This window comes from Pelodiscus sinensis, chromosome 1 (genome assembly GCF_052426305.1).
Source record: "Pelodiscus sinensis isolate ZL-2025 chromosome 1, ASM5242630v1, whole genome shotgun sequence".
NCBI classification, from domain to species: domain Eukaryota; kingdom Metazoa; phylum Chordata; order Testudines; family Trionychidae; genus Pelodiscus; species Pelodiscus sinensis.
The window spans coordinates 160,320,944-160,347,956 of NC_143052.1; the positions used below are offsets into that span (position 1 = coordinate 160,320,944).

The 27,013-nt window shown below is 46.5% G+C and overlaps 1 protein-coding gene across 2 annotated transcripts in view; it reads right to left on the reverse strand.

The window, feature by feature from the left end:
- Positions 1-19,763, reverse strand: part of HJURP (Holliday junction recognition protein) — a 42,202-nt gene extending 22,439 nt beyond the window's left edge. Inside the window, exons 1-5 of one of the 2 annotated variants that reach the window (XM_075908304.2) lie at positions 19,329-19,459; positions 18,557-18,623; positions 15,901-15,965; positions 13,881-13,905; positions 6,454-6,509 (exon numbers count right to left, since the gene is read on the reverse strand). In XM_075908304.2, the coding sequence (XP_075764419.1) occupies positions 6,454-6,509; positions 13,881-13,905; positions 15,901-15,965; positions 18,557-18,587 (177 nt within the window). In that variant the 5' untranslated portion in view covers positions 18,588-18,623; positions 19,329-19,459. Of the gene's footprint in view, positions 1-6,453; positions 6,510-13,880; positions 13,906-15,900; positions 15,966-18,556; positions 18,624-19,328; positions 19,460-19,558 lie in introns of those variants that run through there. The other variant, XM_075908300.2, reaches the window with a different exon arrangement.
- Between the last annotated feature and the right edge of the window lie 7,250 nt (positions 19,764-27,013).

A 27,013-nucleotide genomic window follows, 5' to 3' on the forward strand; every position in this document is an offset into this window, starting at 1 on the left:
GCCACCAGGTGAATCTTGAGGGAAGGAATAGTCAGGCCCGCTGTCTTTAGATGTAGGATAGAATAGAGAACTTATTAGATAGGCAGGGAAAGAGGGTTGAAGCCTCTTGCTGAATACCAGGACTGGAACCGATACCATTTATGGAGGTAAGTGTTTCAAGTGGTGTGGAGTCTGGTTTGTATAAGCACGTTTTACTGCCTGAGAACAGCTCATTTCTGGCGCTTGAAGCCAACTAGAAGCCACACAATGAGGTGCATGCAATCGATGTGTGGGTGGATTATTGTACCGTGCTGTTGAGACAGTAAGTTGTATAGCTTCGGCAGTTGTCGTGGTTGGGTTGCCGACATTCGCAATAATTATGTTAGTCACGTCTGTCAGGGCCAAAAGGGCACTATCAAAATCACTGCTGCACCATCTAATGCTATTTTCTCCAGTACTCCCAGGATGAGTGGGAGACTGGGAAAGGCGTAGAACAAGTGGTGATGACTCCAGTTGAGCGGGAAGGTCTATACTAGGGAATCCCCAGTGTTGGAAAAGATCACAGACGACCTCGTTGTGCCACTCCCATTCGTGTTATGGAAGGAATTGTCTGCAGAGGGTATCGGCGATGATGTTGTCCTTGCCAGGAAGGTATGTTGCAGTATAAGGGTAATACTGTGTCGAATGGCCCAGTTCCACAATCGGATGGCCTCTGCACAGAGGGATTGAGAGCAAGCACCACCTTGCTGGTTGATATAGTACACCATGCATATATTGTCAGTGAGGATCTGAACTGTAAGACCTCGGATCATATGAAGGAAATGTTTGCAGGTGTTGAATACTGCTCGTAACTCAAGGAGTTTTATGTACTGCAGGGACTCTTGAGGCGTCCAGAGACCCTGAGCCTGATGGTCACCCCACCAGAGTAAGGACACATCCGTTGTGATTTGGACTGTGGGTTTCTGACCATGAAAGAGGACATCTGTTAGCATGTTCTTGGGACTGTTCCACTCTGCTAATGAGTCCTTGATGTTTTTTGGAATGGAGACTGACCTGCATGTGCTCTGGACACTTGGCATATATAGTGTGAATAGCCAATGTTGAAGGCCCCGCAGATGAAGTCTTGCGTGAGGCACCACATATGTGGTGGCAGCCATGTGCCCTAACAGCTGTAGGCAGGTAAGTAGATGGGATTTGGGAGCAATCCATAAAGTCTGAACTAGGTCTTGGATGATGTGAAACCTTTTTAGGGGTAAGTAAGCTCTTGCAATTGATGAATCGAGCCTCACACCAATGAATTCTAGGGAGTGATTCGGCGTTAGGGAAGATTTGTCAAAATTGATTATGAGCCCCGGAGCTTTGAACACTGTCATAGTTGTGGCAACTACCCATGTAGTGTTATTCAAGGTGGGAGCCTTCAGTAGACAATCGTCTAAATAAGGGAAGATTGTGATGTCGAGACGCCGAAGGTAGGCAGACACAACCTCCAGGGACTTGGAAAACACTCTCGGCGCTGCTGAGAGTCCGAAAATAAACATTCTGGATTGGTAATGCTCCATGCCCACTATGAATCAGAGGAGACCGCAGCATAATGATTGTTTTCTTCCTTCTTGAGCGTCTTTGGTTGTGGTTTTTTTTTGTTTAGGGCTACTCTAACAAGCACGTGTAACTAGGATGAAGATTTTTTCTTTTTAAACTGAAGTATATGAACTACAGGCGGTCCCCGGGTTACATGGATCTGACTTACATCGGATCCCTACTTACAAACGAGGTGAGGCAACCCCGCACTAGCTGCTTCCCCCCAGCAGACCAGGGAGACGCGAAGCTAGCGCCCTCCTCCCCAGCAGATGAGGGAGAGACAGAGCGGCTTTTCTCAGCAGACACCTCAGCTTGAGAATAAAGGACTGAGGGAAGTGAGGTGTGGGAGAATAAAACTGAGCTCTGGAGAAATGTTTGGCTAGAGTTTCCCCTACAATATGTACCAGTTCCGACTTACATACAAATGCAACTTAAGAACAAACCTACAGTCCCTATCTTGTATGTAACCCGGGGACTGCCTGTATAACTAACAAAACAACTACTAACAAGAACTGGTGAATGAATGAAATAACTATTTCTATTTCTACTTCTATTTTCCCAGTCTCCTCAGAGTGGAGAGGGAGTTCATCCTGACTGTCTGCGGCCGGTTAGAAAGGAACTGACGGGGCTGGACCGCACTCCGTGAAAGGGTGCAAACGGTGCAAGACAACACGCGCGCATGTGCGGTCCAGCTGGGCTACTGCTGATGAAGATTCTCTGGACTGCAGCGCTGGGATGAGCCCGACACCTTCAGTGGAGCACCCACAGGGAGACTACGCGATGAAGAACAATACTTTGAATGGTAATGGCAACTCTCATAAACTTCATAGACTTTGAGAAAACTTCGATAGCATTCACAGGATCAGCCTATGACACATTCTGTGAGCATATGGAATCCCTCTCCATATAAACATTATCAAACGTCTATTTTAATAGTGTTGATCACAGTGAGCTCAGTTTTGAAGTCAAAACAGGAATACATCAGGGATGTGTCATGTCAGCAATCCTCTTAAACAATGCCATTGGCTAGATAATGCAACATAAAACTGAAAATATACTAAGAGGCATTAAATGGACACCCTTCTCAACCCTTGAAGACATGGATTTCACAGATGATCTCATTCTCCTATCACATACCTAATACCGTATACAAGAGAAAACAACTTAACTGGACTACAAATCAATCACAATAAGACAAAAAATGATCTTTAGTATTGCCTCAATCACCAGTATGGATAGAGGATTATGTTCTCACCAATGTAGCAACATTGACATACTTGGGTCACACTATCAGCCAGGAGAGTGGATCAAAATAACTAAAGCCAGCAATACCTTCAGGTGCATAAAACCAGTCTGGAAATCATCAAAATACAACATAAAAACCAAATGCAAGATTTCTCAGAGCTATATGCTTTTAACGTTTAAATGCAGAATGCTAGGGAATGTGTACAATGTGTCCAAACTGTCTTCATTCTGTACAACCTGCTTCAGAATAATCCTTGTATCTTTTGGCCCAGAACCATCTCAAACCAAGATCTATTGATAGAGTGTAGGCAAGAGGATATGAGCACCATCATTACCAGGAGGCACTGGAGATGAATTGGCCATATGCTTTAGATGAAAACTGATTCTATCACCAGAGTAGCAATAAGATGAATACCTGAAGGCAAGTGAAAACAACATGACAAAGAGTTGTGGAAGCTAAGCTGAAAAACATTGAAAACTTGCCAGAAACAGACAGGATCGGAGGTGCTTCGTCACAGCCCTTAGCACCAGAGGCTTAATGGGAACAGGTTGATAAATTACAGAGACTAAGTGTATGAAGGCTGCCTTGCAAAATGGTCGGGAAGTTTACCAGTAAGGAAAAAGTTTACTCCTTCATCCCCTATTATGAGAAGGTTAAAAAAAAAAAGCCACAGATCTTCTCTCTGTCAATTACAATTGCTTGAACAGAACTTTACAAGACTAATTAATCTACTGCAGATGCTATTACATGATAGAGAGTCAAATGAAGTTCTCTACTGAAAGAAAGAGATTGGCTATCTGCAACTGGTTTTCTTGAAAACTATTTTAGTATTTCCCAGATGTTGGGAGTTTTTTCCTACTTCCAATGAAATAACTGGAGTCAATGGCAAAATAAAATAAAATAAAATAAAATGAAATAAAATCACAATATATGCAGATGAGATCCTTAGCTGTTTCAGAATCAATTTTTAGTAACTTTTACAATTCAATGCAAATGACGCTCACAGACAAACAGCTTTTTTCAATTAACATCTTGCAACAAAGGTTTTCAGGATCTATGGTAAAACAAATCTAAACACCATTTTTTAAAATCTAATTTAAAAAAATGCACTTTAGAATGAAGACAACAGCAAAATGCAGACAACTTATGATCCTGAGACAAATAACTAGAAAAACAATGTAATTACCTAAAGGATGCAACAAACCCCATGAAATCTGCCACACTGAATTTCAGATGGGCTACGTCTAGACTGGCATGATTTTCCGCAAATGCTTTTAACGGAAAAGTTTTCCGTTAAAAGCTTTTGCGCAAAAGGACTTTTGCCCGAACAGGAGCAGCATAGTATTTCCGCAAGAAGCACTGATTTCTTACATGAGATGGTCAGTGTTCTTGCTGAAATTTAAGCGGCCAGTGTAGACAGCTGGCAAGTTTTTCCGCAAAAGTAGCTGCTTTTGCGGAAAAACTTGCCAGTCTAGACACAGCCATGCTGTTTTACAGTTGCTCTTGAGGAGTGACTCCCAAAAAGCAACAAACGCTTAAAAAGCCCAGAGTTCTCACATTAAGCATAAGTAAAGTTAAAAAATACCCAACCCATTTGTGGAATTCAAAGCCAACAAGAAATGATTCTGTCCCTTTAGATCTGCGGTGTCCAACCCACTAACCACTAGCCATATGTAGCTATATTTGGCTGGTTTAGTGTGGCTAGTTCACTGTAGCCCAATCATGTCAAACTCAAAGTCTACTGAGGGCCGCACAAATAAAAACGGATAGCTATCAGGGCCACCAAAGAAAATGTACCTCTATAATAATAAATTATTACAATTTTCCAATAGACTGTATTTTATAATTTTTCAGGTCTTGTTTATAATACAATAATTTGATGTATAAAATTGTTTATTTTCCTGTACAAATAATTTTTCATTTAAATATAAATTTGAAGTACTTTTTAATTTTTTATATGATACGTAACTTGTTTTGTTGAAATAAAAACAAGTATAGACTGTGGTTAATCAAATAGAACAGGCTTCTGTGAAATTTCAGATACTGTGTAAGTGAGATTTTGCATAAACGTATAATATTCATGCAATTGCAAAAAACTGACATTTATCGATATAAAATTAATATATATATTTTGTGATTTTATTTGGGAATAAATAAATAAAAACAAAATGTTATCAAAATATCCCCCACGTCTCCCCCAAAGCCAGGCACCCTCATTCTAACCCAATACCCCTCTACTTCCCCAGAGCCCCCCCCTTCCTACTCTAACCCAATGCCTCGCCCCTCCCCCAGAGCCAGGCACTCCCAGCCCCCCCAATCTAATGCCTTCCTCTACCCCAGAGCCAAGCCCCCACCCCACCTAATGCCTCCTCCCTCTCCTAGAGCCAGGCCCCCCCAACCTAATGCCTCTCTCCTGCCCCAGAGCCAGGCACTCCCAGCCCCCCCAACCTAATGCCTAGGTCCTGCAGCCGCAGCCACACATTTCTTCCTCAAGCGCTGGGGCAGCGTGAGCATAGTGCCCAACTGTGAGCCTGCCTCCAGCATCCAGCCCCTTCCACTGCCTAATTGCCAGCCCCAGGACATCACCTCCCTCTGCCCTAGCTCAGCACCAAAACCCTCTGCACACTGCCCCAGAACACAATTCCCTCCAAGACTCTGCAGTCCCTACTAAACCCCTCCCACAGGTCAAAATTCACTCCTGCACCCCTACTCCCTTCCTGATGCAGCACCTTAATCCTCTGCCCAAGGTCATACACCTGTACCCCACCTAAACTTCCTGTAAGACCCCACACTTTCTCCTGCACCCCATTCCCTAATCCAAGCTCCATCCCAAACACCCACTGCCTCTGTTGAGAAGTATGGCCCTTGACCACTTTCCAAAACCTTGAAGCAGCCCTCCAATCAAAAATTATTGCCCATCCCTGTGATAAGGACATGGGGAGGCATAAAACCCATAACAACTGCAGGCCATCTTTGCCCTATTGCTTTAAAAGACAGAAGAAGTGTATTAGATTATCACAATAACTATGAGAATAAGTTTTGTTCCCACCCATGAAGGAACATGTACATACAGCAATCACTCTTTTAAAAGGATAAAACGGGCTGTAAAGAAGGCATGTGTACCCAGCAGCTGGGTCACAATATGGGCAAAACCTGAAGGAGATAAAGTGTGGCAAAATCTTTGCAAAAATAAAATACACGACTGAACCAAAGTGTATTATATTGTAATGGATAAGGAAGAAAACATCCCAATTTTTTCAAAAAGATTTTATCCCTATCAGACAGCATGACCGTTTTATTCAGTAATTCACACACTCATTTTAACTTAGGCTATTCTAAAAATCAGAGTCCCACATGAAAAAATAGATCATAGCAATTTACATAGTCATACAGCCTCTCTCCGAGTTACGAACGAATTACGGACCAAACACTTGGCCGTAACTCGATCTGTTCGTAACTCGAACCCCATTGAGTTACATGCGACCGCGCTGTTCGTAAGCGTGGGTTGCATTCGTAACTCGGGGGCCGCCTTTACGACCGCTCCATGGGACCTTTGGTCGTAAGTGTGAACAGTCGTAACTTGACCATTTGCAACTCGGGGAGCGGCTGTATATTAATGTCCAACACATTCAACCTTATGGTGTCCATACCTGATGTCCTTTTAAATCTTCATTTTCACAATCAGAGATCCAGTGCTTTCTTATTTCTTAATTAGAATGCATGAAAAAAAAAGACATTTATATTAGAATGTGATTACTTAAAGTATTAAGATTTACATCCAAAATCTGATTTAACTAATTCCTCATTTAGACATAATTATCTATAATTAAAGTATTTTCCAAATAAACTCTGGAAAGGTTTAACAAATGCAGCACACACACAAAAGAATGAAAGACACCCACAAAAGAATGTATGAATGACAAAGTTAGACACTCAAGTCTCTGTGATAGAAAGATGCAAATTATTTGTGAACCTCCATTAATTTCTAGGAAGCCAATGCTAGAACACTTAAGCATTTAACTATAGTTCTATTAACCTCATTGGGATTACACAAAAGTCAAAGCTGTATACACACACACACAGGGTATGTCTATACTACAAAGTTAATTCGAACTAACAGACGTTAGTTAGAATTAACTTTCATAGGCGCTACACAGGCAAACCGCTAGTTCGAACTTAATTCAAACTAGCGGAGCGCTTAATTCGAACTAGGTAAACCTATTACTACGAGGACTAACGCCTAGTTTGAATTAAGTAGTTCAAATTAAGGGCGGTGTAGCCACTTAATTCGAACTAGTGGGAGACTAGCCTTCCCCAGCTTGCCCTGGTGGCCACACTGGGCACCACCAGGGAAACTCATCTGCCCCCCTCCCGGTCCTGGAGCCCTTAAAGGGGCACGGTCTGGCTACGGTGCCCATGCCAAGTGCAAGCCTGCCAGCACCCAGCCAGCAGACCCTGCACCTGGCACGGCATGAACCAGCCACCCGCTGCCACCCAGGTCCGCAAGCCTACCCAGGAGCCTACCCAGGTCCGCAAGAGGCGGGCACCCACCTGGTCTAGTGCAGAGATCGTGGACCTCATCCACGATCTCCACACTAGGCACAGGAAAGTGGCCGTCTAGGGCAGGATAGCTGCCAGCCTGGTCACTCAGGAGCAGGTTGGCATGAAAATCAAGGTGGTCCACTGAGACCCCCGACCCTGAGCTTAGAATGGCCATACTGGGTCAGACCAAAGGTCCATCTAGCCCAGTTGCCTGTCTGCCGACAGCGGCCAACACTAGGGACCCTGAAGGGGAAGGACCGAAGACAATGACCAAGCCATTTGTCTCGTGCCATCCATCTCCAGCCTTCCACAAACAGAGGCCAGGGACACCATTTCTACCCCCTGGCTAAAACCACTCCATGGACCCAACCTCCATGCCTTTATCTAACTTCTCTTTAAACTCTGTTCTAGTTCTAGCCTTCACAGCCTCCTGCAGCAAGGAGTTCCACAGGTTGACTCTTTGCTTTGTGAAGAAGAACTTTCTGTTATTAGTTTGAAGCCTGCACCCATTCATTTCATTTGGTGTCCTCTAGTCCTTCTATTATGGGAACTAATGAATAACTTTTCTTTATGCACCCTCTCCACACCACTCGTGCTTTTATAGACCTCTATCATATCCCCCCGTCTCCTCTTTTCTAAGCTGAAAAGTCCCAGTCTCTTTAGCCTCTCTTCATATGGGACCTGTTCCAAACCCCTGATCATTTTAGTTGCCCTCCCCTCTCCCACCTCCTTTTCCCAGTCTCCCTGAGTTTTGTTCAATAAAGAGTTTCTATTTTTGAACACACGTGTCCTTTATTTTGTACATCAGGAAGGGGGGGGCTAGAGAGGGGTAAGTGGAAGGAGGTGAGGGAGGAATGGGGTACGAGCCTCCGATGGGGAGGACTGGGATGGCTCTGCGGGCTCCTCGGGGTGGAAACTCTCCTGCAGCCCCCCGATTGACCCCTGCCCCCGGATGGCAGCCTGCGGCAAGTGCAGCCGGGCTGATGGCCGAGTGCTGTGATTGCTGAGTGTGGGCACTCCAAGCCAGGACTACTTTGCAAGCGGGGCACCCCTGAGAACTGTCTGTCCGGGGTGGGAGTCGGGTCCCTTTAAGCACAGCCCTCGGCTAGCCTAAGACAGCAGCTCTACGCTCTAAGTCCTAATCTGATGCCCTGCCGGCACTGCTTTCGGCCATCCTTAACCTCGGTTCAGGGTCCACTCAATGTGCACATGCTAGTTCGAATTAACAAAATGCTAATTCGAACTAGTTTTTAGGACTAGATGCACTAGTTCGAATTAACTAATTCGAATTAAGTTAGTTCGAATTAGTGCTGTAGTGTAGACATACCCACACGTTTTCAAAAATCTGAGCCTATTTGTATACATTACAAGTAATATTTGCTGCTAAGATACATATAATTTGCCCCAAATGTATGATTAACATTTTTAAATGTTAAGGAGAGATTTTCCGGGAAACTAACTGCCTTCTGTACTTACTGAAGTCACCCCATTAGTTCTGGACTTTTGTAAAATCCCTTCTCGCTATGAAGCTTTCCCATAAACATTGGTTCCTAACATATTTACTCAACTTTTAAGTTGTGCAGAACATGCATGCTACAGAAAAGCAGTTCTCAAACTTTTTGGCTCGTGGCCCACCCTGCTCAATGCAAACCTTTCCATGAACCACCAATTCATAATGGAAACTTGCCATTAATTACACAATTAGGCCCGAACCATTTTGCTAGTGCTGCAGCTAGGGAGAATGGTTTAATTTAACCAGTAGGAAAAGAAATATTATTTGAAATTATTAAACAGATTAAGAGCTTCAGCTTTAACTTTCTCATGTTTATCAAACTCATCTAGCATTCCCATCTAGGGGGAAAGGAGCAGGGAGGACTGAAGTTTAGGGCTTCCCATAGGCCAGATTTACTCTTCTGGAGTTAGTGGACTTTGTGCCCCACCCAAAGCTCTGGGGTAGGGACAATAATGAGGGGTTCAGTGTGCAGGGCAGGGCTGCCAGTGAGTGGGATAGGGGTGCAGGATCTGGACGGGAGGTGGGTGAAGGTCGGTTGGGAGGTGGGACGCATGAGCAGGCTTGGAGTACAGTGTCTGGCGTGGGCGGGGGGGGAGGCAGGAGGATGGAAACAAGGGAGGGTACAGTGCGTGGCCAGAAGGGAAGATGCAGGAGCAGTGGTGGGTATAGGATCAGGCAGAGGGGTAAGGTGCAGGGTCTCAGTGTGGAGGTTGTGAGGAGGGTGGGAGTGCAGGTTCTGGGAATGAAGGGAAGGGGGAATCTTTCCTGCCTTTGCGACCCCTTTTGCTCCTAGGCACAGTGTTCCAGGCACAGCCTCCCACTGGCTGGATTCCTGCCAATGGGAACAGCAAGAAAATCCTCCAACTTAAGAAGGGGAGCAGCAGTGCACAGAGCTGCTTCTGGCTCCACTTCCTCATGAGCTGCATCATGCAGCAAGGCCCGGAACTTTCTCCCTGCCTCCCCCCCTCACAAGTGGGAAGCCAGAGATGATACTCCAACCTCTATGGGAAAAGTAAGGGACACAAGACTGGAACGCTAGTGTGGACTCCCTGCTATGGGGAGAGGGAGGGAGGAGAGGCTGAGTTTGACGTGTGGACCACCTGGAACGCTGCCACGAACCACTGGTAGTCCATGGACCACAGTTTAAGAACCAATGCTATAGATACTATAAATTATGCTCACAGCATAAGCATTTCTCTTTTTAAACAGATTTAAAAGGCTTACACTATAGTCATTAATTTGCTTTTTTAGGTAGATTAAATATTTATATTACTACTAAGTAGTAATTACAAGTTGCAAATACTGTTAAAACCATTTATAAAGTTCTAATGAAATGCAGCAAGCCTTATTTTTGTGTTCTTTGCATGGATTATTTATTTAGTGCCCAAATCCATGCTAGAAAGCAAGATGACTGAGAGCTACATTTTTAGCAATAAAGAAAGAAACATACAGTATCATAAATATGCATGTCTAGTTTCAAGTGCTTTAAAAAAACAAACACACACATACAACTTGTTGCCTTTTGTGTGCTCCAGATACCTGCTTCAAACCGATGATTACATTAAATGAACACTATTACCACAATCTGGCATCTGCTGATGTTTCCAGATCTTAACCTTTCTGCATTACTTCCCCAAAACCATCTTGCAATTTTCAAGAATGCCACTAGTGAGACTGGGAGCGACACCTCCACCTGCACACGTAAATGTGGGTTACCGTATCTTCCCTGTTGCTCCCTGAAGTGATACCAGAAGGTAGAAGTCCTCTGCCTGCATTTCCTGGTACTATCAGGAAGAGGGGAGGCAGATTTTCTTTTTGGGGGGTGGGATTGGGCGGAATTTGCACCTACTACTTCAGGAGCCATTTTATGTGGTTTCCTATCTTCCTGGTATAGTTTAGGCAGCCCATCTTAGAACAGCTTCTTCCTTTACAAGTTGTACTTTTCCTCCTTAGTTTAAGGGGGCACTTGGCCTCCATCCCTGTATATTAATTTTGTTTTTTTTTCTATGAGAAGCAAAAGCATATGTAAGCATCAAAACCAAACGGAATTTGCATATCCTTTTTCGAAAATAGAACATAGTTTAGACATAACCATACGTTTGTGTCCTCTATATAGCACGGCACCAGGTGGGAATAAGACAACTGACCAGAAGATCTCACAGCTATTTGCTGTCAGCAGTAGAACGGTGTCCCTCTAGAATCTTGGGTTCCAGATCAGCTCATGAGAGGAACATGCTCTAATGTGCACAGACTCTTCTGCCCCACTCCCAGATTTACTCATTCTGCCTTACTCCCTCCTCAACTTGTCTATTCCAGCCTGTCTCTTCCTTACTTGTGGCCCCTTGTCCCAAGACCTGTTCTCCTTGCCTATCTAGTCCAAAACTCTTCCCCTCAGGCTTCACATCATGGTCCCGCTGCTCTTCTTGTGGAGCCAGTCCTAATTTGCCTCCTTGGCTCTTCAGTGAATCTAAATCTTTCTTTCTACCACATCCCAGCATTCCCTTCCCTGAAGGTCTCCCAGTCCAACCAATCCTAGTGTTCCCCTCCTCAGCTCCTCATCCAGTCCCAATGACTAAATGCAGTGGTCCCCAACCTTTTTGTGGCCAATAGCACATTCATATTTTCAGAAGAATGTGGCAGGCGCCAACAATTTTTCAAGGCTTATTTTGTACATTAAATAATACAAAAACCATAATATTTAATATTACATAATATATGAATCCATAAGATAAAAAAGGTAATTTTACGTGTAAAAGGTATAAATTATTCGGCAATTACTCTTTCACCTTACCATGTGAATTTGCTATTTTCATATTAAATGTGAATTGGGTAAATTTGATAGAAACTTAATTTAGTTGGATATTTTTATTATATTGTAATTCATTTTTAAACAAAATTCTGCATTAATAAAAGGGGGGAGAGGATGTTCAAATGCTGAGCAAAAAAAGCACCCTGCTCCCCCAAGAAATCATGGCACCTTTAAATCTCACACTTCCCATCCCCACCATCTGCTGCCATGTCTCCTCCCCTTGCTCCATCAGCTCCCCCTGGTGCCTGCCTTCCCCCAACCTCTCACCCTCCTCTGCTATCCTGACTCCTGCCCTTCTCACTGCCCTTAGCCCTCCTGAGACCTCCCCCCTCCACCAGCCCGTCTCTCCCCCCTGTGCCCACTCCTCCAGTAGCCCCACTCTGATCACGTGAGCTACTCCCTCTCCTAACACCTCCCTCTACACACCTACCCTGCCTCTCTCCTCTGGTACTGGTCCCTCCCCTGCAGATATCTATCCTTCTGCTTCACCCCCAGAATCCCCTGGCACCTGCAACTTCCCTTACCCCTGTACCCTTCTGGTGCCCCTCTCCCTTCCCTCACTGCCCCGGCCCCCTTTTTCCCTGATGCCTACCCCCTCACCACCCTCTGCCCCTGTTCCCCTCATGCTCCTGTACCCTCACATAAGATTTGCTCCATCCCTGCCTTCCTCATGCCCATCCCCTCTTTCAAGCTTTCTTCTAGCACCTCCCTCTTCCCCCTCTAGCCCCAATGCTCTTACCCTCTCCTCTCCCAGCATCACTCTGTCCCCCCTCCTGCCCTTTTCCTCATTGTCTCCACTTGGCCCCCTGGCATCTGTCTCTCCTCCGTGCTGTCCCTTCCCCTTTCTTCTCCTGACTTGCCCCCCTCCCCTCAGCACAAGCCCCTTCTTCTCTCACCCCTTCCCCCTATTTTTTCCGCACCCGCACCTTCTGCCTTCCAGTTTGAGTCTGTGATTGGGCCCGGCCCCAGCTGCTTCCGTGACCCCAGACCATGTGCCGGGCCTGGAGCTGGGCTGCGTGATTTTAAAATTTCAAGTCCTGGGCCGTGACGTCACAACACGCCCAGTGTCTCCCCTCTCAGCTGTTGCGCAGGCATTTAAACATGCCACGGATGCGCTCCCTCTGATGTCTTGCGAACCCGGCGTCTCCCCTCTCAGCTGTTGCATGGAGGCGGTGTGCGAGACGAGCGGAGGGAGCGCATGCCGCCACGCAACAGCTGAGAGGGGAGACGCTGGTTTGCAAGACATCCGAGGGACCTCATGCGCGCGCTCCCTCAGATGTCCTGCGAACCAGCGTCTCCCCTCTCAGTTGTTGTGCAGCGGCATATGTTCCCTCTGATAGCCTTGCATGCCCGCTGGGGGGCGAGCACCCAACTTTGGAGACCACTGTTTTAAAACACTGGTGCAGGCGCACATAAATGCCCCGGCAGGTGCCATGGCACCCACGGGCACCGTGTTGGGGACCCCTGACTAAATGTAACTACATTTTAGCAAGGATGGCAAAAGCCACATCCATGGGGAAAAAACCAACACTTTGCAACCAAATTTCATGTCCTTAATCCAAAGCATAAGGGTGATAGACCTTTTCAAAGAATAGGCCACTAGACAATAGAGAGCTAAACTCCCTTATTTTAACCTAGACTGTTTTAGCCATTTTTGAAAGTGATTTGGCCAAAATTTTCCAAAAGGCAGCCTGAGGCAAACATCCAGCATGGAAAATTTCATCTTAAAAGGTGTGGTTGCTATAAGTAACTGAAAACTGTCTTCCAACAGAAAGTTTTGGACAATCTTAACAGCAATGATACCAACCACACTTAACATGTAAGCCCCTCATTTCAAGGTTTTTTGTTTTTTTTTAAATCCACATTTAAAAAATAACCTTTTGGAGCATACATTTGAACTGCTTTCTCCAACAATCTACCTTCTGAAGAGTTCAGATTTAAAACAGAACTTTTAAAAAAATATCCCATAGTAAAAATCACACACACTTATATACATGATCATGATTTTTATAAAGGTATACTAACATGTCCAGTACTGCCACTGTAAAAAGTATTTTCTTAGTGAAAACATCTAAACATCTTTAGTCTTCTATTGCATAGCATACTAAAAGCAAATATATGTTTCTAAAACTACATAAATAGTGATGTGGCATTTTTATTTTGCTTTTGAATAAATGTAGTACATGTGGAAATATGCCAAATGTCTCCTTTACCTGTATTTTTTTGATGTGTCTCCCTCTGCAATTAAAAAAAAAAAATCAGAAAAACCTTAAAACAATGATTTCCAAGACACTTGTTTACTTTGCTTATTTATCTATATGGGCTCTGAATCTGTAAAATACTATTCAATTCCCAACAGCTTTCGGCTGTAGTCTAAGGGGACGTTAACCTACAGAGCACTGAATACCCTAGAATCATCTTACCTGAAGCATCACCTCACTTTCTCACACCATACTGCTACCATTTAAATCAGCAAAGACACACAAATTGCAACTACGGTGGTATATGGGAGCTAAGGAAACAGTACTCTACATTGGGTACCTCAAGAGAAAAAATTCACTCTTTTTTCCTTTAATTTACCCAATTAAAAAGATCCAGATTTGTTGACTTTGAAGACATTCCACTCCGCCCAACTTTTAGAACACGTGTTTGGAAGGAAGCCGAAGGGTTAGTTTCTTATGAAGGTTTGTAATATATATACACACATTTGCTGCAAGGCACCAATATTTGGTTTTTTGGAGTGGAGCAGGGAGAGGGGGAAAAAAAGCAAACAGGCATAGTATAACTCCCACAACAATAAGGAAGAAAATTAAGCCTGGCACGTGCACACTACACAAGAGACCCGACATCTGTGTCAAAGCAGCTGTGCTGTTCTATGCTGGTGGGAGAGAGCTCTCCCATCAACATAATTAAGCCACCTCCAAAAAGTGGGCATAGCTATGTCAGCAGGAGAAGCTCTCCCACCAAGGCAATACTGTGCCACTTATATTGGTTCAACTTTGTCTCTCTCAGGGAGATATTTTATTTACACCCATCAGCGACATAAGTAATAGAGTAGACACAAATCACATGGCAAAGACAATCTGTACAAGAGAATGTATATAAATAAAGCTTGAGGTGAGACCAATGGGGGTCCCAGGGCAGAACTTCGCCAATTAGGGATGTAAAATCCTGATTAATCAGTGAACTGGTTAAATGTTAAGTGTAATCAGTTAACCGATTAAGCGGGATCCTGGAGGTGGGGGGCGGAGGGGGTAGGGATTGAATGACTAGTCATTTCACCCACCCTTGCTGCCTCTATCAGCAAGAGGCAGCAAAGGAGGGGTGAGAGAGGGGGTGCTTCAAAGCGGCAGTGCCGCGTGGAACCTGGAGCCAGACCCAAGGCTTCACCCAGCACTGTTGCTTTGAAACACCATGTGGAGCCTAATGCTGGGCTCCCCAGAGCGTTTCAAAGCAGCATTACTGCATGGAGCCCGGGGCCAGAGGGGGAGGTTCCTGCTCCAGGTTTCACTGCTGCTTTGAAACACTGTGTGCAGCCTAACAGTGGGCTCCCTGTCGCGTTTCAAAACGGTATTGCCACAAGGACCCAGGGCTCTGTGAGGCGCTGCTACTTTGAAACACCACATGCAGCCTGAGGCTGAGTTTCCCCCGCAGTGTTTCAAAACAGCAGCGCCACAAGGACCTGGGATCACTGAGGGAGTCCCCAGCTGACCCTGGGCTTCATGTGGCACTGCTGCTTTGAAACACTGCAGGAGCACAGGGCCAGCACGGGCTACGCCACTGGCCTAGTGCTCCCCGCAGCACTTCGCTTTTGAAGTGTAGCAACAGCCCTAGTCAATAAATAAAAATTTAACATCCTTAGCTGGGGTCCGCTCCAGCCCAGCTGAACCAGCCCCCCACCCCAGTGGGTCTGGAGCAGCCCTTCGCCCATGGGAGGCTGCTTCTGGGCACCAGTTAACTGGTTATCATAAGCATCACCCGTTCATGTCCCTATGGCCAACTGCGATCATTTTATCTCAAGTATACTTTTTAAAGTCAACAGTGATAGGCTGAAGAGGTACAAATTACAAGTGTATTCAAACGGTATTTTCTTAGCAATACTGTTTGTGTTGTGGGCTTATTAATCACTGAGAAATGGAGAACTATTTCTCTTTGATTGTATCATACAAATTATTTCAAATTCCTCTTCTAAAGAAGAAGGAAAACATATGAAGCAAGCAAATTATTAAATACCTTATATAAATTTTTCTTCCATTTTTTAAGGCTTTTTTCTGACACTTCACCCCATAATCGTGGTCCTACATAAAAGAGAACAGAAATTACTACAGACAAGTTGTATGCATTACAATATCAGTTTACACTGAGTAACCCTCTCTGTTGGGATCATGTTAAGTAGTGACAAAATATTATCAATACCAAACACAATGCTGTGTGTTGGCCAGCAATTTATATGAAAATTATTCAGTTTTGTCTTAAACATAGAACTGTATTAAACAATAATGAAGTCAGTATATTCAAAGTTAGTTTCTTTCACGACGTAACTCAGCTCCATTGTTTGTTATAGCCCTGATACAACAAAGACCTAAGCCAGCAGCTAACTTGATAAGAGTAGTCTCATAAAATGCATGAAATTCATGTGGCAAGTACAGCAACTCACACTTGTCATTGCAGGTTTAGAGTTTCATATAATGCTGCAGTTCTTATACAAAACATAAAGTGACCCATTTCAATGAGGTTGCTAGGTCTGAGTTACACTTGCTGGGACCTGAGACTGAAACCGGAGACTTTAGCCCAGGGCCACGGGGTGAGGTTATAGGCCCCCTGCCTGGGGATGACACCCTTAGGCTTTGCTGGCCCCCCTCGACTCCAGCCAGGGTTCAAGTTTCAGTCTCCCTCATGGCGCTGTGTAGTAATTTTTGTGGTCAGAAGGGGGTCGCCATGCAATTAACCAGGTATAAGTTGTGAATAGAAGTTACAAAAACCAGACACATTACCAGCCATTGCAAATTCACACATCAATTGTGGCAAAAGTGTAAACACACAAAAAATCCCAACTGTAATCCTAGACTCCTGAAAATATATATATTAAGATTATAAAAGCCTTTACAAACAAACAATTTAAATGTTATATCAGAACTATTTAAGAACTAACCAATAATCCATCATACAACGGGATTTTTCAGGACTCTCCTCCATGTCCATCTGTCCGTCTCTTTCTCTCTCTTTCTCCTCCCTTCTCATCCTCCTGCCTCCCCCCTCTCTCTCTCAGCTCCTCCCCCTCCATCTCTGTTTCTCTTCTCCCCCTCCTGCCTCTCACTCTCCCTTTCTCTTCTCCTCCCCCTCCTGCCTCTCATTCGGGGGGCCGCGGAGCCCAAACTGCTGTTTGGACTCCGCACTCCCCGTGTGGGAGCAAGCAGCGCAAGCGGCTGTTTGGGCTCCACGCTCCTCATGCAGCACGGGGAGCGTGGTGCCTAAACGGCCGCTTGCGCCACTTGCTCCCCTGCAGCGGCCCGGCGCAGAACTCAGCCGAGCGCCACGGCAGGAGGCAAGACCGCCCCCCAGACGTTGGGCTACTATATATATGATTGATATTTTTGCAGCATTTTACATCTGCCACTAGAGATGTAAATGAGTAGTAGACTACCGATTAATTGATAAGCCTACTACGCCACTGCTCCCCTGTACCAAGAAGCAGCAGAGCGAAGTGGGGAGGGGGCGGTAGAGGCTGTCCCAAAGCCCCAGCCCATGGGGAGCTCGGATAGGGGCTGCTGCTCCAAAGAAGCCTCCTCCTCCCCCCAGCAGCCTCTGTCCGCAGGGAGCACGGAACTCCCGCAGATGGGGCTGTTGCCACTTCACGCTGTTACCACTGTATCAGAGGCAGCAGTGTGGGATAACAGGCAGCTGATCTGAACAGGGATCTGTTTTTTAAACTGGATCCCCTCGCAGACCACCTACCGCCTGGTACCCTGTGCTGCTGCCTCTGATACAGAGGCAGCAGTGCAGGGTGAGAGGGGGCACCCCAACAGTGGGCCTGGATTGCATGCTAGCCCCATCCCTGTGGACTATAAAATAGTTGAGTAACCGATAAGAATTCATGTGGTTTCTCAACTATTCAGTTACTAATATCTAACATCCCTAATGCACACAATAGTTAAATTAACCCGATAAGGCACAGGGGTATCAATTCTCATTTGACAGGTGATAACTGTAACAGAGCAGTTCTTTGCTGCAAATAACATGTTCAAACCGCTAGGCAAGAATACCTATTAAATTGTAGAACATATGATATTTTAGAGATCTCAGCTTTTCAGGTTAGATGCATATTCATGTCACCCTTCTAACAGATGAAAGCTTTTATGAGATGCTAGAAAAACAGGACTTCCCCCAATCTCAGTGCAGTAACTGAAATTAACCATGTGCTGTCACAGTGAAGGAAAAGTTTTGTTAATATAAACTCATCAGACAGATCTTGTAAATGTTTTGAAGTTTCATGTAACAGCTATTGGGTCTCATCTTCATTCTTTTTACTCACTTAGTTTCTTTCCTTTAAACTCTCCTTCCATCTTAATATTTGTTCTGTACAACTCACTATAGTATTAACTATTGTTATCTTGAGTCCTAATAACTTTTTTTGTCTAAATAATGACTAAAATTGTTGCTTGCTTTTAACCTTCACCCAGAGGCAGCGAACACACATTGAAATTTACATATGGCTTTGATGGGACTACTCTGATGAGTAAACTACAGCAGAAAAACTGAACCTTTTGTAGGATCAGGGATATAGGATGAAATCTTTTTGCCCAGAAATCATCCAGTCCTATTTATGTAAATATGTACACTGTTAATAAGTATAAAAAAGGAAAACATTGATATTTTATGGAATACTTACCATCGGGTGTATCATAAGTCAATGACTCCATAGAGACAAGTAAATCATCTTCAAAAGGATAATTGTACTATTGAAAATAAAGACCATTTTAAAACGTTAGAAACGATTGGTTAAATTTCTAACAGGAAAGTCATTACTTAAAGTTCAAAGATTTTCATAAACTTGGTTTAGGTTGAAAAACATATGAAGAGAGACCTTTATTTTAGCAAGTATTTTAAAGTCAGCAATGACTCTTTCACATTAGATAAAATTTATCTTACAGGATATCAGTACTGCTGCTCCAGGTCGTAACACTAAATTGACAAGTGTACAGGAGCAAATGTCCCTTACAGGGCGTCTATCCACCTTGTTCTGAAGGAACTGGTTTGGGGCAGCGTGACTGGCAGGATGAGAAAGCGCATTTACCACGGCATGGGATTTCCGAGCACGGTTAGAGAAACAAGGGCACATTGCACGTATATTTGTGAAGCTGATCCCTAAATGGAGAGCAGACGCTCAACGGACCGGATGTAGCCCGCGGGAGCCCCTGTCCCTGCCAACAGCGTGGGAGCGGCCAGGACTTGCTTGTTACCCCGGGCTGAGCAGCCACCTACAACATCCCCGCGCGGCGGATTAAGCCACGAGCCTCCTCAAATTACCGCCCAAAGCCGCACGTGGAGGCCCGAGTAGCAGGCACCTGGTCTGCCCAGGGCGACGACCCGCCGCGGGCTGGGGTAGGGGCGGGGGGGGGGGGGGGGTAGCGCCGCTTCGCAGCCCCGGACGCGCCACCCACCCCTACGCCTCGAGTCTCGCCGCTCCACGGCACGCGGGGGCCGGGCGGGGCCGCGCGCCAGTGGCTCTGCCGGCGCAGGGGGCAGCGGGAGCGTTTGGCCAACGGTGGAAAGTCGGCCCGGGCCGTTTCTCCCCCCCCCCCCCGGAGCGAGCCACCGCTCAGAACGAGCTCGCGACGCCCCCCGTAACGCCGCACGGGTGGGCTCAGGCCCCGCCCCTCGCCGGCCTCACGGTCGTTATGATCCGCTGCAGGGAGTCCACGAAGCGCGCGTTGCTGCGGCGCAGGCTCTCGTGCAGCTCCATGGCGGGGCGCCCCCCCGCGCGCATTCGCCGCTCCCCGGCCTCGTCATCCAGCCTCCCTCGCGGCCGATTCAAACTTTCGCGCCGCCTTCCGCAGCGCCCGGCCGCTCGATTGGAAGGTTGGCCCTTTGTCGCGCTAGTCGGAGCGGCCAATCAGAGTCGCCGGAGAGCCTGGTTTCTCCTTCCGATTGGCTGCCGCATCCGCACGTCCCCGCCTTCTTCCTTCCGCTGCTCCAGGCCAGAGCTCCCCAATTGGACGCGGGGCATGGAACGGACAAGGATGGGATAGGGGGCAAGATCGCTCTTCTACCTAGCAACACTAGCCCACGGTGAGCGCCTATTGGAGGCCTCATGCTGATGGCCTCCTATTGGTCAGCGTGGGCCTGAGTACAGTAAATTCTTGTCATTCGCGCTGGGGGCGTTCCGGGGACGTGCGAGAACACCGGGCGCAGGGAGAGCGGGGAGCTTGCGGCTCCCGGGCTGCTGGGGGGCGTGAGGAGGGGGGAGGAGGGTCCTTACCACTGCTGCCATCCCACAATAGGCCGCCCCCTAGGCCGGGGGCTGGGGGGGGGGGGGGGGGGGAGAGACTCGCAAATGAATGAAATCAGGATTAATTATGAGCATCTCCTGTATTTTTTTACAAGTCTCTTCCTGCTCCTGAGGCCAAGACGACACTGGCACGTTAGTGCACAGCACATCCGCCCCCTGCACTGTCACTCTCACCGTTTGCACACTGACCAAGCACATAGGCTATGTCTACACTCGCGGCTTCTTGCGCAAGAACATCTTGTGCAGGTGTTCTTCTTCAAGAACTCTTGCGCAAGAAAATGTCCACGCTGCCAAGTGCGAGCTGTGCTTTTGCGCAAGAGCGCCCATGGCAGTGTGGACGCTTTCTTGCGCAAGAAAGCTCTGGTGGCCATTTTAGCCATAGGGCTTTCTTGCACAAGAAATCCCTGCTGAGCGTCCACACTGCCCTCTTGCGCAATAGCTCTTGCGCAAGAGGGCTTACACCTGTCAAAAAAGAGCATAGTTCTTGCGCAAGGAGCCCTCTCTTACCACGCCATACTGTAAATTTACTTGCGCAAGAGCGGGCAGGCACTGTGGACGCTCTGCAGATTCTTGCGCAAGAACGGCCGTACTTGCACAAGAAGCCGCGAGTGTAGACATAGCCCTAGGGTACGTCTAGACTACAGGGTTTTGTCGACGGAAGTTTTGTCGACAGGTACTGTCGACAAAACTTCTGTCGACATAGAGCGTCTAGACACATTCAGTTCTGTCGATAAAGCAAGCTGCTTTGTCGACAAAACCCTGTAGTCTAGACGCAACCCTACCGGCAATAACACCTTCTGTCGACAGAACTCTGTCGACAGAAGGTGTTATGCCTCGTAGAATGAGGTTTACCAGCGTCGACAAAACTGCTGAGTTCTGTCGACGTTATGTCAACAGAACTCAGTGGTAGTGTAGACGCAGGTATAGTTTTGTCAACAAAAGTCCACTTTTGTCGACAAAACTCAGTAGTCTAGACACACCCTGGGCTCGTCTACACTGGCCCCTTTTCCGGAAGGGGCATGTAAATTTCAGCAGTCGTCGTAGGGAAATCCGCGGGGGATTTAAATATCCCCCGCGGCATTTAAATAAAAATGTCCGCCGCTTTTTTCCGGCTTTTAAAAAAGCCGGAAAAGAGCGTCTAGACTGGCCCCGATCCTCCGGAAAAAGTGCCCTTTTCCGGAGGCTCTTATTCCTACTTCGAAGTAGGAATAAGAGCCTCCGGAAAAGGGCACTTTTTCCGGAGGATCGGGGCCAGTCTAGACGCTCTTTTCCGGCTTTTTTAAAAGCCGGAAAAAAGCGGCGGACATTTTTATTTAAATGCCGCGGGGGATATTTAAATCCCCCGCGGATTTCCCTACGACGACTGCTGAAATTTACATGCCCCTTCCGGAAAAGGGGCAAGTGTAGACGTAGCCCCTTAGTGTGCACGAGCTCTGCCATTAGTGTGCTCTAGTTTAACCACCTAGGCTACAGCTACACTGCAACACTTATTTAAAAATAACTAGCGCTATTCTGAAAAAACTTAAGTCTGCCTCTGCACAGCAGGCAGTTATTTTGAAATAGCATCAAGTACTATCAAGCTGGAGGACTTCTTACTCCGATTCCTGTAACCCTCTTTGTACGATGAGTAAGGGAAGTCAGAGGAAGAGTGCTGTGTTTCGAAATAAGTGCAGTGTAGATGCTCCCTATTTCGAAATAAGCTATTTTGAAATAAGATACGCAATTGCCATAGCTCAATTTGTGTAGCTTATTTCCAGGTAAGCCCTACAGTGTAGATGCGCCCATAGATGAGAAGCCTGGAGATTCCTGCACGCTGGACAGAGCGCTAAGGTGCAGATGTGAACTAGGGATGTTAACAACTAGTTGATTAGTCAACTATACGATAAGCAAATGCTTATCAGATAGTCAACACACTAGTCGACCAGTTGCTTCCCTCCTTTGCTGCCTCTATCAGAAAGAGGCACTAGCAGGGAAGCGGAAGAGAAGGGAGCGCTTCAAAGCGGCAATGCTGCACGGAACCCAGGGTCAGCTGGGGACTCCCCTGCTGATGCCAGGCTACATGTGGCGCTGCCACTTTGAACTGCCACTTTGAAATGCCGCAGGGAGCATGGGGCCAATGGGGGACTGTTTGAGTTCTTCGCTGGCTTGGTGCTCTGTGCAGTGCTTTCGCCTTTAAAGTGTATCAACAACCCCGGGGCTGTTGTTACACTTCAAAGGCGAAGGTGCCGTCATTGATTAATCAAATAGTTGATAACCATTGCATCGCCTATTCGATTAGCCAATTAATCTAAATTTAACATCCCTAATGTGGACACCATGGTGTAGTACTGCTTCCTGACTGGCGTCCGGCACCCTTCCCACAATTCCTGTTCTTTCCTTTTTGGTCATCTGTTTGCACTCTACCACCCTGCTGTCTAGTGACCAACCCTCAGACCTACCCTTTGCCTTCTTTTGGAAATTTGAAAGTCTGCCTGCTGTTTGCTTGGTGGATTGTTGGGTGTTCTCAGTGCATCTTTCCAGGTAGGCATGCCTGCTCCATACACCAAAGATCCCCTGCTTGGAGTCATGCTAAGGTGCGGGACCGCATCAGAGTTTGGGGAGAGGAGGCAGTCCAGTCCCAACTGCCAAATATACTTTTGGAATTGTCATTTCCAGCTCCAGCTGTAGGAATTATGATCTCAAGACCAAAAGGGGCCATGACCGGGACCCATTGGAGTGCAGGGTCAAAGTGAAGGAGGTACAAAATGCCTATCAGAAGGGCATGGTAAAAAACTGCCACTTTGATGCTGTGCCCAAGACTTGCAGATTCTACAAAGAGCTGGATGATGTACTTGGAGGCTTACCCCATCTCTGCTCCGAAGTCCGTCGTAGATACTTTGTGGGTTCAGGTGCCATCCAATAATGGGCTGAAACAAAAGGAGGAAATCATAGATGAGTGTGCTGAGGAGGAGGGGGAGCCAGAGCCAGGATAGGACTTGGCATCCAGAGATGCTTGCAGTCAGGAAGTGTTTTGTACTCCTGATGAGGTGAGCCAGTCGCAGCACTTGGAGGCTGCAGATGATGCACCTGGTAAGAGGACTGGGTCTCAGGAAGTGCTCAAGCAAGTTGCTGGGCATGGGAGAATTACAGAAAGGAGGTTTGGTTCTGTTGCCGTTACCAGCACAGGGTGATTAGATGCTGAATAGTGCCTTGATGCAATCTTTTATTTGTCTGCCATGCATCTGTGCAAATTTGCTGGCAAAGCAAAAATGGTCGTTGTCACCTGAAGACTGATATTCAATCACCACTGTACCATCAGTGGCCGGGGGAGGAGGGAGCAGGGAGAGGGATCACTGCACAAAGACAAGCTGCATATGGCTTGGACAGAAACCACAGTCAAGTAAAATAGCCTCCTTTGCTTTCTTACTCACTGTAAGCAGAAAAATGTCTTCCAGAATGAACACTCCCTGTGGAAATGAGTGGCCATTACCCCCTCGCTCCTCCACAGTGCTCTTCCCAAGTCACACCTGTCCAGAGTACAGTATGGCTCTGTGTTATTAAAAAACCCTGCTCCCCGGCATGAATGAGAATCCCTGCCCTGCTGCAACAAGGTATTTTCCTTCCCTGGCAGTGAACTCACCATTGTGGGGTTCCTCTATCTTATATGCACTATCTCCAGGACAGTCAGTTAATGCTAGGTATGTGAACAGTGCAAGTGATTCAAAGGGGTTGGGGCAGTACCAAAGGCATAGCAAGGGTATTATGCGCCCGGGGGCAAAGGCAAAGTCCCCCCCCCCCCAATCTGGCGCATGCTGAGACGGACCCTGGGCGAGGTGGGGAGCTTGTACCACATCTTACCCCACTCCCTCTAGTTTGGGGCCAGGCCCCTGCATGTACTAACCCTTCGGCATAGGTGGAGGGTAAGGCTGGGGCCAGGGAGGTGGCTCCAGCCGGCAGCAGTAGGCAGAGGAGGAGCAGGCAAGCAGAGGGATGATGGAGAGTGGAGGGGCACTAAATTGGTGCCCCACTAGCAGGGCACCTGGGCCCCACTAGCATGGCAACTCCCCCCTGCCCTCCTCACTACACCACTGTAAATAATCCACATCTTAGAATATTTATTGTTTAATGAATTACTTATTTTACTAACTACAGACAAATATACATTATAAAGTTTTGGGGGTTTACATTCTGTTAAATAATGTTTTCTCTTTAATTTGTTCATATCCTGGTCTCATTAGGTTCACGTCTTTTACATTAAAAATGCCAAATTCTTAATATATGTAAGTTTTATAAAACACAAGAGAAATAAATGTTATACAACCTAAATATGAATTTCATCACTATATTTTAATCAAGCATTGAAAACCACTGTTATAGCAAACTCGTTGCTTTAATAAATAAAAGGTAAAAAAGATTGAGCATATCAAATTTATTTTAAGCAATCTGTAATGCTTCCTAACTGCTGAGTTACTTACTAGTTAACCCAGTTGTTTTTCATACTGTCACACAGCAGTAAACTACATCATAATTATGAATGGCTCATTGAAAGTGGGCTCATTGAAAGAAGACTGGACCTATGGATGGTCCCTCTTTGAAGGTGAATGGTGGAGCATTAAACCAACATCCAGAAGAAGGTGCCATAGACGAATAACTGCATATGCATATGATGAATTTCTGCATGAGAGGAAAGACACTCTACATCTCTAAGGCATCTTGCAGTCAACATGGGAGCACTGATCCGGCTCCAACCCTCCCCCACCAAACTAATCTGGCCAGCAGTTAGGTGGAACAATTATTGGTAAAAAACAGACATGGTGGGTGTGTGCTGTATCATATGCATGTAAGTGTTGACTGCTATATGTGTGTATTACCAATAAATGTGGCATTTTGCCTTTTTCCCAAAAAAGATCCCATGCAGTACTGTTAAGTACAACACAACCATTCCTGCCCCAAAGCCAGCCCCCCCCCCATACACTCACCCCTCCTCCCCCAGAACAAGGCACCCCCAGTGCCGGGGGGGAGCACGCCCCCATTCAAATCGCTGCCCCCAGAGCCAGGCACCGGAGGAATGTACCTTTAAAAGCACTGCTCTTCCCACCCAGCTGGCTGCTTCAGCTCGCAGTATGTAGAGAGCCAGCAGCAGCTCCCAGGTCTGATTCAAAGTGTCAGGTGGGCAAGAGCAGCGTGTGCTCCGGTCCCACCCCAGCCCAGCGCCCCCCTAGCATGGCGCTCGGGGGAAACTGTCCTCCCCCACCCCACCTTCTCTACACCTCTGGGCAGTACCATGTCTAGTATTAACCTCTGTAATGTTGCAATTGTGCCTTGATACAGCTGATCTTGGATTGTCAGTCGAGGTCCTAACACTTGCCAAGGGGCTCAAAAAGGTTAGGAAGCAATCCTGAAGGGCTAGAGGAATTTTTGCATGATGTCCTAAGTCACGCTGCCCTTGAACATGAAGAATTGAGGGAGTGGAGGGACAGTGAGAGGAGAAACCATAAGTAGAGCATGGAGTGACTCCTAAACATTAGAGAGTGGCAAGTGGACACGCTGTAGGCACTGTCACAGTAGATGGAGCAGCTGCATGATCTCCCACCCCCACAACTGATGTCCCAAAACTGTTTTCCATACACCCTACATCACTGCCAATGCAATTTGGAAACCAACCTGTCTCCAGGTGGCACCTGCTACACTCTCCACGCCTGCCAACTTCCACCCATTCAGATTCCCACAGGCTCTCGATTCACTCCATACCCATCCACATGTAGTTTAGGTCTGATTAATTGCAGGACCCCTTGCACAGCACATCAAATGGTACAGCTGCATATGAAACTTGGACATATACAAACCTGTGAAACTCTCAGGGCATGCCTCATCTTCTGCCTTCCCCTTGCCTCCCTTCCTGTCTCCCATCCAGTGCAAATGTTTCATGGTTCACATGTCCTACATTTATGACTGTGTATAATAATTGAAATTAATGTGTTTCAAAGCAATCTTTATTACATTATTTGAAAGCAAGCAAGTGTACCCAGCAAAGCTACGGTCGCTGTATTACTAAGTTCAGCACACGGACCAATCAGTATAATTCCCTAGCAATGCAGCCACTGCACTCCCATGCATGGCAATAAGTTTTACTGACTTTCAGCATCAAATTGCTGCTTCAAGGCCTTCCTGATCCTTATGGTCCTCACTGTGCTCTTCTAATAGCCCTGGTCTCTGGCTGTTCAAACTCAGCTTCCAGGGACTGAGCCTCAGTGGTCCCGCCCTGAGTGAAGCTTTCATCTCTCCCTTTGTAAATATTATGGAGGGTACGGCACATGACCATAACCTTAGGGTTGTTATGAGCCAGGTCCATCTTCTCTTATAAGCAATTCCAGCAGGCTTTCAAATGGCAAAAAGCACATCCATAGTCATTCTGCATCTGCTCAGTCTGTTATTAAAACATTCCTTGCTGCTATCAAGGCTCCCCATGTATGGCTTCATGAGCCATGGTATTAAAGGCACGGCAGGGTCTCCCACAGTGACCTTCTGATCTGGAAAGAAAATCCCCTCTTGCAACTTCCTGAACAGGCCAGAGTTCCAAAAGATGTGAGCCTCATGAACCTTTCAGGATTAACTGGTGTTAATATCCATGCAACTCCCATGGTGATCCACAAAGGCCTGAAGAACCATGGAGAAATATCCCTTGCAGCTAATGTACTCGGGGCGGGCTAGATGGTCTGGTGCCATTGGAATATGCATGCCATCTATTGCCCCACCACAATTTGGGGAACCCATCCATGCAAAGCCATCCACAATTTCATGCACATTACCCAGAGTCATGGACTTTTGGAGCAGGATGCAGTTGATGGCCTTTCACAC